The 17,151-nt window shown below is 32.2% G+C and overlaps 1 protein-coding gene across 1 annotated transcript; it reads right to left on the reverse strand.

Moving 5' to 3' along the window:
* Positions 1-2,304: 2,304 nt before the first annotated feature.
* Positions 2,305-15,286, reverse strand: LOC108917959. Its single transcript, XM_018724785.1, has 8 exons — positions 15,135-15,286; positions 13,259-13,456; positions 10,724-10,963; positions 10,302-10,662; positions 6,527-6,585; positions 5,107-5,346; positions 4,685-5,045; positions 2,305-2,571 (listed from the first exon to the last, which is right to left on the reverse strand). The coding sequence occupies exons 1-8, from the start codon at positions 15,214-15,216 to the stop codon at positions 2,364-2,366; spliced, it is 1,749 nt and encodes a 582-aa protein (XP_018580301.1). The 5' UTR covers positions 15,217-15,286; the 3' UTR covers positions 2,305-2,363.
* Positions 15,287-17,151: the final 1,865 nt, after the last annotated feature.

Consider the following 17,151-nt stretch of genomic DNA (forward strand, 5'->3'; position numbering starts at 1 on the left):
AGATTTTAATAAATATCTACAATAAAATACCTTACACTCTGTATCAATAAAATTGTAAAATACCTTACACATTTATATGGTATTCCGTAGAGAAAGTGTTTTCTCCACGTGGTAACAAAAATAGGTAGATATTTATTAAAATAATAAACGATCTAGATAAACTGCTTAACTTTTAAACTCGACCAAGAAAAAGGTTGCAAAATCTAGGTTCGTTATAAGGCCCAGCTTTTCGAAGCTGGAAGAATCACTTCCTATTTAAAAGATGTCAATGATGTTTTAGGTCCAATATGAGTCACCGGGCATATATATAACACTTGTATAAATTATGTGTTTTATAAATTATGACAAAATATTCAATTACAAATTAAAATCGACATTTTACAACTATTTTACACTCCTTGCCTCTCCCCTTTCTTCCAAAATTTAATAATAATCTTTATTCTTTATTGAATTTATACGTCACTATACGGATGCACTTAAACAACAAATGGTTGTCACAAGAAAACCCCCTTTTTTAAATATTTTAAAAAAGCAATAACTTTCACAGACCACAAGCCACACGACAGTTGTGATGTACGTGTGTCACTTGAATAAACAAATCAATAACAGAATTTCTGTTATGGCTATCTACGGTCAAACTGTATACAGTATGTTCCATTAGAGATGGATATGAGAACTGGTTGAATGACATAAAGCAAACAATTTCATGGTTAACAATATCTTTCGCTTTGACGACAAATTAATGAATTACAACTAAATTTTAAAAAGGGCTTTTGCGATTACAACAAATCGAAACTCAATTGTTTGGTAGATATATCAGCGACCATAAATTATCTATTTACATACACCGTTGTCAGTCCACCTTCAATAGAACACACCGTGTTTTTAAAATTTGTACATATGTCTACTTTTTTTAATTTAAAACCATATCGAAATATGAACATTTCATTTATAAACTTTCATTATGTGTTGCAAAAAGTTTCTTGTAATGTTAAAATTATATGTATATTTCTTATGTTCAGAACCGCAATGTATAATAAAACACTAGACTAGATAAAATAGATTAAATCAAACTTACTTGTTTTGCACGTTGTGACGTGAGAGAACTTTATGAATACAGTTTCCACTTGCACATTTTTTTATTTGTAAAACGTTCTTCTCTAACATGACTCAAAGGAATGCGACTATAAATGACAATATCTTGCGAGCAAAGTCACAAAATCTGAGTTATCTTTCCATACGGATACAATTTGTTAGAGATTTTGAAAGACTGCAGAACTTACTTCGATTTTTTTTAATGTTTAAATAGCTATTACTGTCAAGTACATTAATGGTGAACTCACAAGATATAGTCATTAGAGTAATAAAGCATTTCTATTTAATATGCAAAAATCGTGATAAAGTAAAACATTTATGTAATTATTTTTACTTCTGTTTCACAAAGAAGTCTGTGCGTGTATAATGAATAAATCATGTATCCATTTTTATATTCTAAAATGATTCTAAATTTAAGAATGCTTAAACTAACTGTATAAATGTGTATGACATTCTTGCCACTGTGAATAAAAATATTACTGTTGTATGTAGTTGTTCTATTGTTTTATGTACCTATGACCGCTATGTTTAATATTTTTATTGAATTTCATTTATACTGTATATGATAAAAATAAAACTATCGAAAGTTTCATGTTTTCATTTCATTTTCAGACCACCAAAAATTTCCTCACTTCCTTTTTAGGTTTAGAAATCTATATTTAACTTTCAGTGAATCTATGAATTAGCAATTAGCAATGCATTACTTTGGAGCGTCAGTTCAGCATTAACAACTTTTTACATTTTTCGATAGGTTCCGATCTGCTAAATACAAAATTGTTGCTTCGCAAATAACTGCAAGTTCAGTAGTTAAACTAATACAACCAATTACACATGTATGTTTATGGTTCTGCTTAATAGCTTTATTAGAAAGCTTATGATTTAATATGGAATTTAAACTATTTTATGTAATAATGATTACATATAAATATTTAATTATAATAATTTTATATCATGAAAATCACTATGTAATAGCATAGTTGGTGCAGAAACCTTTTTATAAAGAGATCCAGCTATGGCAAGCTTCTTGAACTACATTTAACGTAGACGCAGATACCTGTTTTTAATTTTATTGACCTGCGTAGTGCTGCCACCTTAGTGAAATACTCAGAACGTCAGAGAGAAAATGATATTATTTAGTGAATTTAGTTAATTTAATGAACCAATGGACAAATTAAATAAATAAAAATTTATTGGATCGTACCCCACAAGTTAATAATTTTAAGTTCAGATATTTCAGCGTATCTTTTATTTACATAACAAAATAACTATCATTTAGGCCAACAGTAGAAATCTTGTTTTGCTCGTAGCAACCCCATAGGTCCATCAGTGTATTCACAAACTCCTAATTTTTTGAAAAGTAAACAGTTACTTTTTGGATTTCCCCATTTCCCTTTAAAAGTCATCCAAGAAGGGAGATGAGTCCTTCCTAGATGGAATGTCTTAATATTATTCCAAGTTTTCCAAGGAATTCCATACCTGAAACGAATGAATTAAAACTCCATCTGTATTTTTCTAATTTCAAACTTTAATTTACAAATTAATTTAAATTTAAAAAATGGTTTGCTGGTTGCTACGTCAGCGATTTTAAAATTCTTGACGTTTTGAGTGACCATTGTTTAATTCAGATGAAGAAACTGTAACAAAAACCAGATCCGCGTGGGACGGTTTTCAAGAAAACCAGGTGTCAATAGTTCTAAGAATGACCCCGGTCAGACGAGGGTTAAGTATTATGGGCACCAATATTCAGAGGGTGGTCTGAAGAACTTTTGTCACAGGAACTAATAAATTTAAAAACCGATAATGAGAACAAGCTCAAAAAACTTCGGGTAAAGTAATTTCTTAAAAACGTATCGCCATGTGTTAAGCGTCTGGGAGGCGCCGCGTAGAACCCCATCTTTTTAATAACGCGCGAAATCGCGAGAAAGAGCGTAAAGATTCCACATTAGAATGAAATTATATTGAAAAATTGTTAGTAATTCGAAAAGAGAGTATACCTAAGCAGCTGAGTTTTTTTGACGGATTTTTCCTAGCTATAAGAGTAGATTAAATGAGATCGACTAATACGTCCCGTAATTGCTACTCGGAGCCATAGGGGAAGGTTAGGGTTACTAGCAAGTCATATAATTATTGTTATAAACGTAAAGTCAAGTCAGTTAGGTAATTATTATTATAGTTATCCAAGCGTTCCGATATTCAGGTCTCCGCCAATAAGATAAGAACCGAAACTTCTGTACCCAAGAAATGGGCGTGTCAAAGCGAAGTGTGGAATTCGGGAGAGATCTCGAAAAAGGCAGTTCGTTCTTAAGTTTCACATTGAGCAGGCTAATTATTAACTTTAAAGTCTCGGGCCAATTAATTAATTTTGATAGTTTTTCTAAATTTTGTATAGAGCGCGCATTCCCTGAATCTCGGTACGCTGTCGCAATTGAATCAATTAATTAATAATGTCGTCGAGCCGTTGTGTTTTTATTATGTTTGTTTGATTTGTTTATTGTTAATAAAACCCTTCCTGGAAGTTTTGTGTTTCCTTTGTTTCTCCAACTTCAGTGCTACCCTGTATAGCCAGCCACTGGATTACATCCCACATAAGCAATGAAAGGGTAAGTGACTGAAAGGAATTTTCTGAACATACAACATTTCTAAGTTCCCACGTGTTAATTAAAGTATAACGATAACTAAATAAACTCCCTTTCGAGAATTAAATAGATAAGTAATTAAAGGTAGATAATTAAAGAAATAACCCCTCAGGATACAAAACTATTCCTCCTTTCCCTTGTTTTCAGGGTTTAGCCTGATGGATAAACAACATAAAATGATTTATGGATGACATTGTCTTACATTCTCTATGTCATAATGGAATTAGAAGAAAATGATGTATACTGAAGAAACTAACTCACACAGATAGATTTGAGTCGCACCATTCGGTTAGAAACAAAGTTTATTGACATATTCGTGCATCAAGAAGACATAATCAGGCATCAGAAACACTTGGACGAGAAACTATAATCAACTATGATCAACCTTCAGAGGAAATGGATATACTAACAAAATATAATTAAAAAAAAAACAATTAAAAGATACGGTCATGTATAGTGCAGTCCATTTTCGATTTTATGCTAGAGTTAGTTGATTAATATTAAAGATACAAAGTTTCAGTATTTGGTAACATTGGTCACTTTTTTGAGAGAAATCTTCAGTTGAAAATACATAGTTTCGAAACTTATTTCTGATGTTTTAGATAGACTTAATAGACCTAAATAATACCAAGATTTTAGTAATCCAGAAAAATAGAAATTTTAATCAAGACAAGATCTTGAAAATACCTGGAAATTGTAATTGGCAGAAACCGAAATGTTACCAGTGGCCAGTGACTTAAAATTATGGAGAATGACGCCATACATACGAATACATACAATAAATGAAAATTCGGCTAGAAGATCTTCAGTTGCAATGACTTTCTGAAAATATCAAGAAGTTTGACGGTGTAGTAACTAGCCCAAAAATGACAAATTAAGTAAATATTCTAAAAAATTTAATTGCGCATTTATATTCTATTAAATGTTACTATTTCACTTTTTTTTATACTAACCCGTTTCTATCAGTCAGCTTAGGCACTCTAATAAAGTCGTGTTCACCAGGTGACCCCCATAGCCCGTGAGATCCATATGCAGAAAATAATACAGGGTGTCCGCCTTGTGCACGAACAATTTGAGGAAATTTCGGCACTTGCGCCACTCCTCTTCGAATTATCTTCGATTCATATTTAAAATACCTTCTCTTCTCGTCGTATTGATAATAAACACCAGCATCGTGAACAGCTAAGTAGAGTTTGTCTGGAACACTTTTTCCAGCAAATGATAAGCTCATGTGTTCCCAATCTCCTACGTGGTTGCCCAATGTTTTCATATTGCCAAAACAGGTGTTAAATATTCTGGGAGCTGGAACTCTTCCTGTAACAGAAATATTTAGAATTTTATAGACGCAAACTTAAAGTCTCGAGTACTGTTTTACCTAAAAAACATACTTCCTTTCCTTCATTGTACGGAAAAAAAATCCAGTAGCTAACATGGAAATAATATTTGTGTTTATTCCTTCTATAAATTGCATTAATATCACTTGCTATAGTAGTTTTATCAGTTGTATGAAAACTATTTAAAGGAGAACAGTAATTCACTATAGCGTAAACAGGAATTGAGTGCACCTTTGGATTTTTTCCATGTAAGAATGATGTATTATCACTTTTCAGTTCGTCTGAAAAAAAAAATGTGTTACTGTTAACTAATAGCTGATATTTTCATAAGTACAGTAAAGGCAACTAAAATATCTATAATATCTATGATACTGTTTTCAAAAAATGAAATCAATAACATAAAGAGTTCTCTACATAGTGATTTATTAGTATCCGGCAATATAATATTCCACAGAAAAGATCAATTCGGTTTATATTCTAATTCCCAATAGGTACTATTCTATTTTACTTTCCCATTCTGTTGTAGTAAGTCTACTTCTATAACTTCGTAAATAGGAACATGTTAAATATTATTCGATGCAAAAGTACAATAATGGCAAATTTTGCTCAAGATTATGAGACATATGTAATTAGGTTCTGTCCAGGAAAACATAAGTAACTACAATTTTATCCAGATTTCCTGGTAGACTGAAGACTGTGACGACCTCTCTATGTGTGAACTCAAAAGTCACCGTTCAGGTCAAGTCACAGTAGTGGAAAAAAGTGTAAACCAGAGATCTTGAAAAGAAAACCACTTTTTAATATACACTTCTTTTTACTTATTAACCTAACAAATCGGTAAACGGTCTACACTAATAATCGAGATACTTCGTGCTAGGTATTCCGGAAAATGAAGAAGCTTAACCCTATTCCGCTTTTAATTCAGGTTGGCGGATAGTTGGTAGGAAAGTATAAGTACTGAAGTCTGAGAGGAAAAGGCTACCCTCGAAACTTCCAGGAAAGAGGCTCCAAAAACAGGCGGAAAAGCCGATTCACTATTCCCAGAAGAAGGGTAATGGCAGCTCCTGAGTGCTCCAAGAGGGAAAGCCGACCCTCGGGTTTTCAGGGCCAAGTAGCTCCAGAAAGAGACGAGAAAGCGGACGCCTTGTTCCCAGACGGAACGGTAACGGTAACTCAAGAGTGCTCCAAGAGGGAAAGCCGATCAGCAGAACTTTAGGGGCAAGGATAAGGAAACCTTGGTAAGAAAACCGATAGCAGTTACTTCCTGCTGAGGAAAGCTGATTAACACTACTGACTCTTCGTGCTTAGACCCTAGCTTTTATAGCCGATTAGTAACGTTTATCGGGTATTAGAACTTAGATCCACATTAAATACAAAATTAGGTTCATACATTATAAACATAGACAGAAAACACATCATCAGATATTTAGCGAATGATGCAAATTAATTGGGGTGCGTTACAAGACACTACCTTTCTTTGGCCTTCTAAGAGCTGAGACCCCACGTCGATAAATTTATTTCTGTAAGGATACATGAAGATCATTGTATACGCTGAACCAATTAATAATGAATAAGATACAGTTGTTAGACCCTTTTTCACATATGGAAGTGTTGTGTAGTGACCTACTGTTCGACGGCTTACATAGCTTAAACGAGCGACTGATATACGCATAGCTCTCACAGATGCGTTAAGTCTCCTGTCACTTTTAAAACGATATTTCAGCCCAAGGATATTATAATACATAGGATTGCTCGATCCCTATACCTTCAATGTTGGCCGTTTTCCCACTCTTCCGTGACGTCATCGCGGACCTGAATGTGTAAGAAGCCTGTGTATTCTTATGGTGCTTGTGCGTTCTTTTAATAATTTGTGTTATATCTTCTTCTTTAAACTTTTAGCAGTAATGTGTGTAAATTGTAGAACTTTTTTGATTCTTTGTGCGCTATTTGTAGTAATAATAATATGGTCACTTGTAAGAAACAAATATAATTCTTAGTGGTAACCTATAATCTTCCATAATAGATGCCGTGGCGCCGTTCTATTACATATGTATGGCTTTAATAACAGCCGTATTTCAACGAAAACGGATAATCCGGAAATACCTAGTTTACCATAATTTTCTCAAGGAAAAACATTTTGTTTGCGACACTATTCGAAAACAATGGATTAGACGTTGTAAGCGGACAGACGGCGATTGGAGTCCTAGTACCAGTCGTATCTATTCCATTCATTTTGTTATCTGTTGAAAATGATTATGAACGTGAAATGAATTATTAGGTAATAATTACATTATTTGTTCAATGTTCAGGTTGTCGTAAACAATTGCTGTATATTAATTCGTAGGTTTGCCTCCACGAAAACTTCTTAAAACAACTGCTGTTCCATCATTATTTCTTTCAAACAAACCACAGGATGTAACAAGTTTACGGACACAAAGATATAATAAAAAAAGGAAATGGAAGAAGAGTTACAAAGAAAAGAGGAAGAACCGATGCATCGACAGCGTTTCAGATCGATGTGTACCTTTATGATTCATTCTTTTTATTTAATGTGTAATATAATAAAATTATGTTGATAAAAAATAAATTTAATATTCAATAAGCAAAAATTAGTAGCACTGAAAGAAAATAAACTCGGTTCCATATTATAAGAAGACAAACTAATACATATTATTTATCAACACGTACAACTAATGTATTGTAATTTTAATATGATATCTAATCATTGTGATATTATAACTACAGTACTGTTCGCTCATTAAAATCAATTGCATTAAATTTTTATCGTATAGTTTTTTAATTGTATTTTCTGCTATAGAATAGAATAATATAAAAAATATTTATAGTAGGCAAAAGTTCTATCCATATTACAAATTCGTAATAGTTATCTACTTATATTATTTTGTGTTATGCGAAAAGATGTGACGTTCACTGATGTCATATATCGATCATTTTTCAAAAATTGTCATCCCTAGACGTATACCAGAAATGTTATCAGCCGCCAGTGGTTTTAAATATCACCATTTTTATAATGAAACTTTATTATAGTTACTATCTTGTGAATGAAACTTGTTTGGGATATATTATTATTAAATATTATTTTCATAAATGCACATTAAGAGTATACTCTTCTTTACAACACTCGTTTTAATCGTTTGTATCGTTTAATTTTTATTTAATAAAAAACAGTTACCTACTAATTACCACTTTTTTTAATATACCTACAATAGTTTATAAAATATTTAATGTGCTTAGTTCTTATAAAAATATAAATGGAATAAGTTACTAGTACACATTTAAATAATAATTACCTAACTTTAAACATATATTTGAAAAGATTTAACACAGTAAAATTAGTATTTCTATATAACTTCTGAAAGTATGCAAATGAACCAGAATAATAATTTTCATATTTTAGTGGAAGTTTGAAACATTCATATTTATCTAAATTAAAAACTTACAATATTAACTTATTGCGATCTTTAAAATACTCGTATGTACATGCCTTTTGCTAATAAAAAATAGAAATTTGTATAACTTGTCTATAATTTTATTTACCGGGAGTCCCTTTACAGATTATATAAAGTTTATATTTTAAGCAAAATTATTTTAAACCCCATATTGAATATAGAAAGTAAATAAAACATCTTATAACAGTATGCGAGTATGGAGATGTATCTGAAGTGGTCCGCGATGACGTCACAGCTCCCACTAACGTGGAGAAAATATCTGCTTATCCAGCAATCCTATATATTATAAATATCCTTGTGTAATATGTATAATAAACAGGTTATTCTTTTTCTGTTGACATATTGAATTAACCCATTGACCATTAAATTAAATAGATGACACTAACAATTCGAAATGTCCCTGTTTTAAAGGCACCAACAACCTTTGTAAATACAAACATAGACTGCAGATATAAAATTCACGTTCTATTATTGCGTTCCACAGTTCTAATCACCAATGGGGTCCGAAATATATTCCTTTATTTATTTCCGCATTTTACTTTTATTATAATGGAATATTCATTTTAAGAAGAGAAAATATAAATTTTAAAATAGATTTTTATATAGGGTGTCTACAGAAATTACGTCGAAGTTCCAACGGTCCAAAGGCTTCTATAAATTTCAAAAATTTATTGATTGCAATATTTTCATGAAAAATGAAATGATCTAATGTTTTTTGCATTTTATGTACTAGGTGTTTCATAAAACTGACACAGGTGGACTAGGTTTTTCCTTATTGAAGTATTTGAATAAAACATTGTATATCTACTAACCATACACTTTTTTGGAAGTTTATACTGGATGTTCCAAAAAATTATTCACTTCAAAATTAGGAGAAACTGAAACTTACTTATTTTTTTCCCCATTTCTGCCTTAGTTTATTAAGTTTATACTGGATGTTCCAAAAAATGACTCCCTTAAAAATTAAGAGACAGTGAAACTTAACTTATTTTTTCCCCACTTCTGCCTTACCCATGTACTGAAGTCTTTGAATAAAAAATTGTATATTTATTAACCAGACACCTATTTGGAAGTTTATACTGAATATCATATTTATTTCTTCTACTTTATTTAGTGGTCTATTCATGAAAATTTTTTTATTTACTAACCAGATCCCATTTTAAAACTTTCTACACAGAATGTTTCACAAAATCGACCCACATTTGAATGGTGATAATAATGTAGATGGTGGTGATGTAGATGATGTAAATAATGGTAATGTAGATGATGGCGATGTAGACGATGGTGATGTAGATGATGGTGGTGTAGATGATCGTGACGTAGATGATGGTGGCGTAGATGATGGCAATGAAGGTGATGGCGATGCAGATGATGGTGGTGTAGATGATGGTGATGTACATGATGGTTATATAGGTGATNACTTAATAGACCTAAATAATACCAAGATTTTAGTAATCCAGAAAAATAGAAATTTTAATCAAGACAAGATCTTGAAAATACCTGGAAATTGTAATTGGCAGAAACCGAAATGTTACCAGTGGCCAGTGACTTAAAATTATGGAGAATGACGCCATACATACGAATACATACAATAAATGAAAATTCGGCTAGAAGATCTTCAGTTGCAATGACTTTCTGAAAATATCAAGAAGTTTGACGGTGTAGTAACTAGCCCAAAAATGACAAATTAAGTAAATATTCTAAAAAATTTAATTGCGCATTTATATTCTATTAAATGTTACTATTTCACTTTTTTTTATACTAACCCGTTTCTATCAGTCAGCTTAGGCACTCTAATAAAGTCGTGTTCACCAGGTGACCCCCATAGCCCGTGAGATCCATATGCAGAAAATAATACAGGGTGTCCGCCTTGTGCACGAACAATTTGAGGAAATTTCGGCACTTGCGCCACTCCTCTTCGAATTATCTTCGATTCATATTTAAAATACCTTCTCTTCTCGTCGTATTGATAATAAACACCAGCATCGTGAACAGCTAAGTAGAGTTTGTCTGGAACACTTTTTCCAGCAAATGATAAGCTCATGTGTTCCCAATCTCCTACGTGGTTGCCCAATGTTTTCATATTGCCAAAACAGGTGTTAAATATTCTGGGAGCTGGAACTCTTCCTGTAACAGAAATATTTAGAATTTTATAGACGCAAACTTAAAGTCTCGAGTACTGTTTTACCTAAAAAACATACTTCCTTTCCTTCATTGTACGGAAAAAAAATCCAGTAGCTAACATGGAAATAATATTTGTGTTTATTCCTTCTATAAATTGCATTAATATCACTTGCTATAGTAGTTTTATCAGTTGTATGAAAACTATTTAAAGGAGAACAGTAATTCACTATAGCGTAAACAGGAATTGAGTGCACCTTTGGATTTTTTCCATGTAAGAATGATGTATTATCACTTTTCAGTTCGTCTGAAAAAAAAAATGTGTTACTGTTAACTAATAGCTGATATTTTCATAAGTACAGTAAAGGCAACTAAAATATCTATAATATCTATGATACTGTTTTCAAAAAATGAAATCAATAACATAAAGAGTTCTCTACATAGTGATTTATTAGTATCCGGCAATATAATATTCCACAGAAAAGATCAATTCGGTTTATATTCTAATTCCCAATAGGTACTATTCTATTTTACTTTCCCATTCTGTTGTAGTAAGTCTACTTCTATAACTTCGTAAATAGGAACATGTTAAATATTATTCGATGCAAAAGTACAATAATGGCAAATTTTGCTCAAGATTATGAGACATATGTAATTAGGTTCTGTCCAGGAAAACATAAGTAACTACAATTTTATCCAGATTTCCTGGTAGACTGAAGACTGTGACGACCTCTCTATGTGTGAACTCAAAAGTCACCGTTCAGGTCAAGTCACAGTATTGTAAATAAGTGTAAACCAAGGATCTTGAAAAGAAAACCACTTTTTAATATACACTTCTTTTTATTTATTTACCTTAGTAACCTAACAAATCGGTAAACGGTCTACACTAATATTCGAGATACTTCGTACTAGGTACTCCGGAAAATTAAGAAGCTTAACCCGATTCCGCTTTTAATTCAGGTTGGCAGATAGTTGGTAGAAAAGTGTAAGTACGGAACTTTGAGAGGAAAAGGGAACTCTCGAAACTTCCAGGAAAGAGGCTCCAAAAACAGGCGGAAAAGCCGACTTACTATTCCCAGACGGAAGGGTAATGGCAGCTCCTGAGTGTTCCGAGAGGGAAAGCCGTCCCACGGGTTTTCAGGGACAAGGAGCTCCAGAAAGAGACGAGAAAGCCGACACCTTGTTCCCAGACAGAACGGTAATGGTAACTCAAGAGTGCTCCAAGAGGGAAAGCCGATCAGCAGATCTTTAGGGGCAAGGATAGGGAAACCTTGGTAAGAAAGCCGATAAACAGTTACTTCCTGCTGAGGCAGCTGATTAACACTACTGACTCTTCGTGCTTAGACCCTAGCTTTTATAGCCGATTAGTAATCGTTTATCGGATATTAGAACTTAGATCCACATTAAATAAATTAGGTTCAAACATTATAAACATAGACAGAAAAGACATCATCAGATATTTAGCGAGTGACGCAAATTAATTGGGGTGCGTTACAAGACACTACCTTTCTTTGGCCTTCTAAGAGCTGAGACCCTACGTCGATGAACTTATTTCTGTAGGGATACATGAAGAACATTGTATACGCTGAGCCAATTAATAATGAATAAGATACAGTTGTTAGACCCTTTTTCACTTATGCAGGTGTTATATAGTGACCTACGGTTCGACGGCTTACATAGCTTGAACGAGCGATTGATATATGCATAGCTCTCACAGATGCGTTAAGTCTCTTGTCACTTTTAAAACGATAGCTCAGCTCAGCCGAAATTAAACATAGATATCTGTGATTAAACTTAGATCATGAAGGAAGGAAGGAGGTGGTCTTCAAGAAAATAATAGAAAGGGGCATCTGTATTCCTCAAAGAAATTGCAAAATCAAGATGAAGATACTGATTTACAGTTTAAAACAGATGAGAGCACAGAAGCGCGTATCAGTGATATGCGATCAGGGGTGAATCTGTTTTACATTTGGAAAAGCATGCCACGGTCGTTCAAGTTGAGATATTCAGGATATTCAGCACCTCTACGGTCCTAGAGTATCAATGCCCTGTCTCTGATAGGGCAGAATAATCGTCTGAAGTTGACCTAACTTCCAGATCGCAGTAATTTGACGTACGGCCATAGTATTCGTACTCCATTTATCAAACCAGAACTAGTATTCGGTTTATCACAATTTACCACCAGTAATAAGTATTGGATAGGAGAATTATCAACTGAACAACAGTCCCATGGATCTAGTTTGCAAAATACCAGACTTCTTAAACAGCACCAATGGGATGCGAATTACAATCAACATTAGAACTGTGATGGGAGTTTTACCAAAACAGGTGAAGAAGGCCTTATGCAAACCATCGACAATACCATAAACATAATTCGTGAGCTACATCGATTATAACTTTGTCTCGAACGTTATGGGCGAACTTTCGACCTTAATCAAACGATATCTTTGGGCAGCATTATCCATAGACGTCACTTAAGTGTATACTTTTTATTTTGTTGTATTTATTTTTGCACTTATGAACGTCCATCTACTTTACCTTTGCCATATTCAAATAAGTCAATTTATACAAAACAAGAAAAAAAGTGAATGTCACTTCTTACCTAATGATCTATGAGTGACTAGATAGTAGGTTTTCGAGTTGTGCTTAGAAAACATTCCGCTGTAGGTGTTTTGTATTTTTTTCCCATTTTCATCCGCGATGTGGACATAATTTAAAAATTCCTCCACACCTAGAGGCATATATTTCTCATCAGGTGACATCCATATTAATGGCGACCATTGTTTTACCAAATGGTCAACTGAAAGTAAACAAAAAATTAACAAACAAAAAGTCTCTATTCTGAATTAGTAATAAATTGAATAACCTGGCGTTACGTTTCTATAATTTTAAACATTAACCTATTTTTGTAGAATTATATCGTGATCAAAAAATGTTGCACTGTACACACTAATAAATATTGTTAATAATTTAAATTTAGGGCGAAACTGAAATTTATGAAAAATATCCACTGTTTCGATGTCAAGGTCAACGTAGGTAAAATCTTATTTCCAAAAACAAACATCATATTTAAGTTAAAAAAATGTGAACACAGTAGCATGAGATTATGAGTTGTGAAAGCATTTTAATCTTATTTATTATATTGATTAGAGATGCATGCATTAGTAAATCTTTTGTGAAAGTATGTTTGTTGTATATTAGTGCTAAAACGTGATAATTTCTACAATTGTTGTATTCTCTCACACAGTAGAAGCCTCGATAATATAAAATATAGGGTGTTCCAGTTTCGATCTATCATTCTCCAGAGACAAATAGCAGCAAAAAAAATAATCCTTTGTCTTATGAACTTATTTCTGAATATTTTGTAAATTCAGTATGTTCACGTGATTCCTAATTACATTTCAGAGAAAGAGTATCTCTCATTTCATTTTAAAGATAAATCATTTTTGAATTATTTTGTTATCTTAGAATACGCTTATCGCACGGTTGAATGAGTCGAAAATAATATTTTTAGTCCAATGAAATTAGCTCCTTATTACCGTGATGAAAAATAGTGTCTCTTTTCAGTGTATTCAGTAATTCAGATATTTTCTAGAGTTTTGGGAGAAATAAACAAATTCAGTTTTGGAGATTTATATAATCCACAAAATGTATGCCATCTTAAATGTCATTGGGACTACTGACATTGCCCCTCACATAATGGCAGAGAGTGGCCTACTAATCTGTATGTAAAATAAAGCATACCTGACTTATTTACCAGTAGACGAAATAAACTTTCTGACTTTACGACATTGTTCCCAATATTGTAAATAGCTAAAATCATTAGTCAGCAGAATCACAGGACACGCATTCGAATAAAAACATTGATAGCCTTTCTATTATTGTAAATATACTTTGAAGTTCATATTTACTGAAATATCTTTTTCTAAACTTATAATAAGACTGCAAAATATTATTTCTACAATAAAATTGTCATAGGCTAGATACGCTATTTAAAACCAAAGTGATGACAGTTGAAACAGAATATAATGAGAAAATAATTTGGTAAAGCAGAAAAATGAATGATATTCTTCACAATGTATTAATATGTATAATGTAAGTTGTATAATATCATTGCATAATAATTACTTATTTGAAGCAATGTAATTAGAATATTAATTATACCTGCAGTTGCAAAAGAATTTATATTGTTGTAACTATTTCTTTTTCTCAACATATTCATTAACTTCTGTTTTGAATATAAATAAATTTGTATCTAATATTACGTACATCATATATTTTCCTAATTAATTTGTAGTGCAGCAGTAGCATAGTCGAATGGATAATAAAATTAATCAAATGAAATAGTTTTAATTTATTCATTATTATTGCTGTGAAGAAAATTTTGCCATGACCTTAACTCTTAATAAAACATTTGAGAACTAGACCTGATTAAAATATAAATATAAACAACACAATTATTATTATTTAATACCTACCTTCCGATATATCCTGTGATTGGATGTTTGTTGAGACATATGTACACAGAGGCAGAAATAATAACACACCAACAATGATCATGTCTATGGAGATACATGACTTCAAGCGTTAAAAGTTATCACAGTTTGTTTAATCAAAACTTATGACAACCACAAACATTAGACTTTTTGGACGACATGAAGAATAGACACTAGACATTGAGGAACTGGCGATTCTCAAGGTATACCGTTACGAAGTAAAATTTACTAGGTATTACATAGTTCTTCGTTATGATGACCTACACTTCGCCATTCTAAAATGGTGTGCCTGAATTGCACCAGTGCATATATTACTGTTGTGTTTTGAAATGGTCAGTAATTCGTGTTGTTGCAGAATAAGTTTCAAAATAAATGATACAACAGCCTTATACTTTACTTTTTCTCAAGAACAACAACCTAGAATTCCACTCTAAATAAATATATAGGGTGTGTAAGCAAAAAAGTACCTAAGATACATTTTATTCCAATATACGAGACTACATAATTAAATTGCAAAATTTGAACTAAAGTTAATAAACAACGTATAAGTCAGAAAGCTAACATGAATTATAATATTATTACAATTTTTATGTGTCTATTCATTTTTCGAATAGATACACAATTTTGGTTAAAAGTTTTGTCGACATATTCGGTACCAAGTTCCTTCAAACAATGTACATAGACATATTTTAGCATGCCTCCGTTGCAGTTGTCAATGGTTAAACAATTTCCGGAGTGATTGCCACGTTGTCGGCGTTGACTTCTTGGTATTTTAAAAGATATGTAGTTCTCTTCTTGAGAAAATAACTTTAAAACTAGAGATTAAGTTCTCTTTCCTATATTTGAAGTCACTGGCCTGTGCTGCTCTGCTCAAAAATAATTTTTTACGAATGAGTCGTTTAGATTTTTCTAGATAAATATTCCTTTTTTTTTTTGAAACGCTGGTTAATATCTTAATTTTTTTTATAAAAATAGATAAGTAAGTATATTATTAAAAAATTGCGACTAAAGCGGTACACAGTAAAACCTGTTTGTAACTAAGTAACCACTTGTGTCAAGCGACACATAACAACCAATCTTGCATTCTCTGAATTTACAAATGGGAATGCTCTTGTTTTTGAATCCCCAATAAATACTTCTCTCTTAAATGCACCAATCTAGTGGAATGTTAACTTATATTTCTTCTGCCGAATACAACCTCACGCTGCCAACCCTTAGACCAAGATATCAATCAAATGCTTTATAGAAGCTGCTTTATAAAGAGGATTTGAACATATGTATAGAGGGTTGTTCTCTTGAAGAAATAGAGAAAAACATAAGCATAACCAATGCTTTGATATGGATATCGGTAGTCAAGCGAAACCTATCCACAACAACAATAAAGAAGTGCTTTTCTAAAGCCGGATTTATGTGTAATTTCAGCATGGATGATTTTGAAGATGAAGACAATATTCCACTCGCACAACTGTTTCCTGTCATAAAAGACCCATTTATAAATTTGAAACAATTTACATTGATAGTGACATAGCAACGGAAAGTGCAGAATTAACCATTAGCGACTGTATTAAAGAGGTCAGAGAAACAAGTGACACAACTTCCGATTCTGAAACTGAAAATGAGGAAGCTGAAAGTACTTTATTGTCAAATATTTCAAACCTATTAGAAGCCTGCAATTGTTTAAGAGACAGAAACATTTTTTGTTAATGAAAACAGTTTTGACAAGGCTACTGAGATTCCATGTTATTACTGAGATGTGAATCAGAATTTTATCAAAATAAATTTAAAAAGATGAAACAATTAAAAAAAATAATCTTAATCGTTCATATCCATACTTACGTATATGTATACATGTAATGTATGAATNACTTAATGAAACGTCAAAGCTTCTTGAATCTTTAATTCGTTGCTAGGATACTTACCTACACATTGTTACATTTTTTTACTAGTTAAAAAATGAAAAATATTTGTACTAGTTAAACAATAGACTGCTTCTAAAGGA

The sequence above is a fragment of the Anoplophora glabripennis genome, unplaced genomic scaffold (assembly GCF_000390285.2).
Source record: "Anoplophora glabripennis isolate ALB-LARVAE unplaced genomic scaffold, Agla_2.0 scaffold60, whole genome shotgun sequence".
Classification (NCBI taxonomy): domain Eukaryota; kingdom Metazoa; phylum Arthropoda; class Insecta; order Coleoptera; family Cerambycidae; genus Anoplophora; species Anoplophora glabripennis.

Excerpts from the sequence above, each read along its gene's own strand:
- LOC108917959 (XM_018724785.1), bottom strand. The coding sequence starts at position 15,216 with ATGATCATTGTTGGTGTGTTATTATTTCTGCCTCTGTGTACATATGTC. Across the intron at positions 13,457-15,134 it reads ATCACAGGATATATCGGAAG|TTGACCATTTGGTAAAACAA; the intron begins GTAGGTATTAAA and ends GTTTACTTTCAG. Across the intron at positions 5,046-5,106 it reads AAAGGAAGTATGTTTTTTAG|GAAGAGTTCCAGCTCCCAGA; the intron begins GTAAAACAGTAC and ends TTTCTGTTACAG.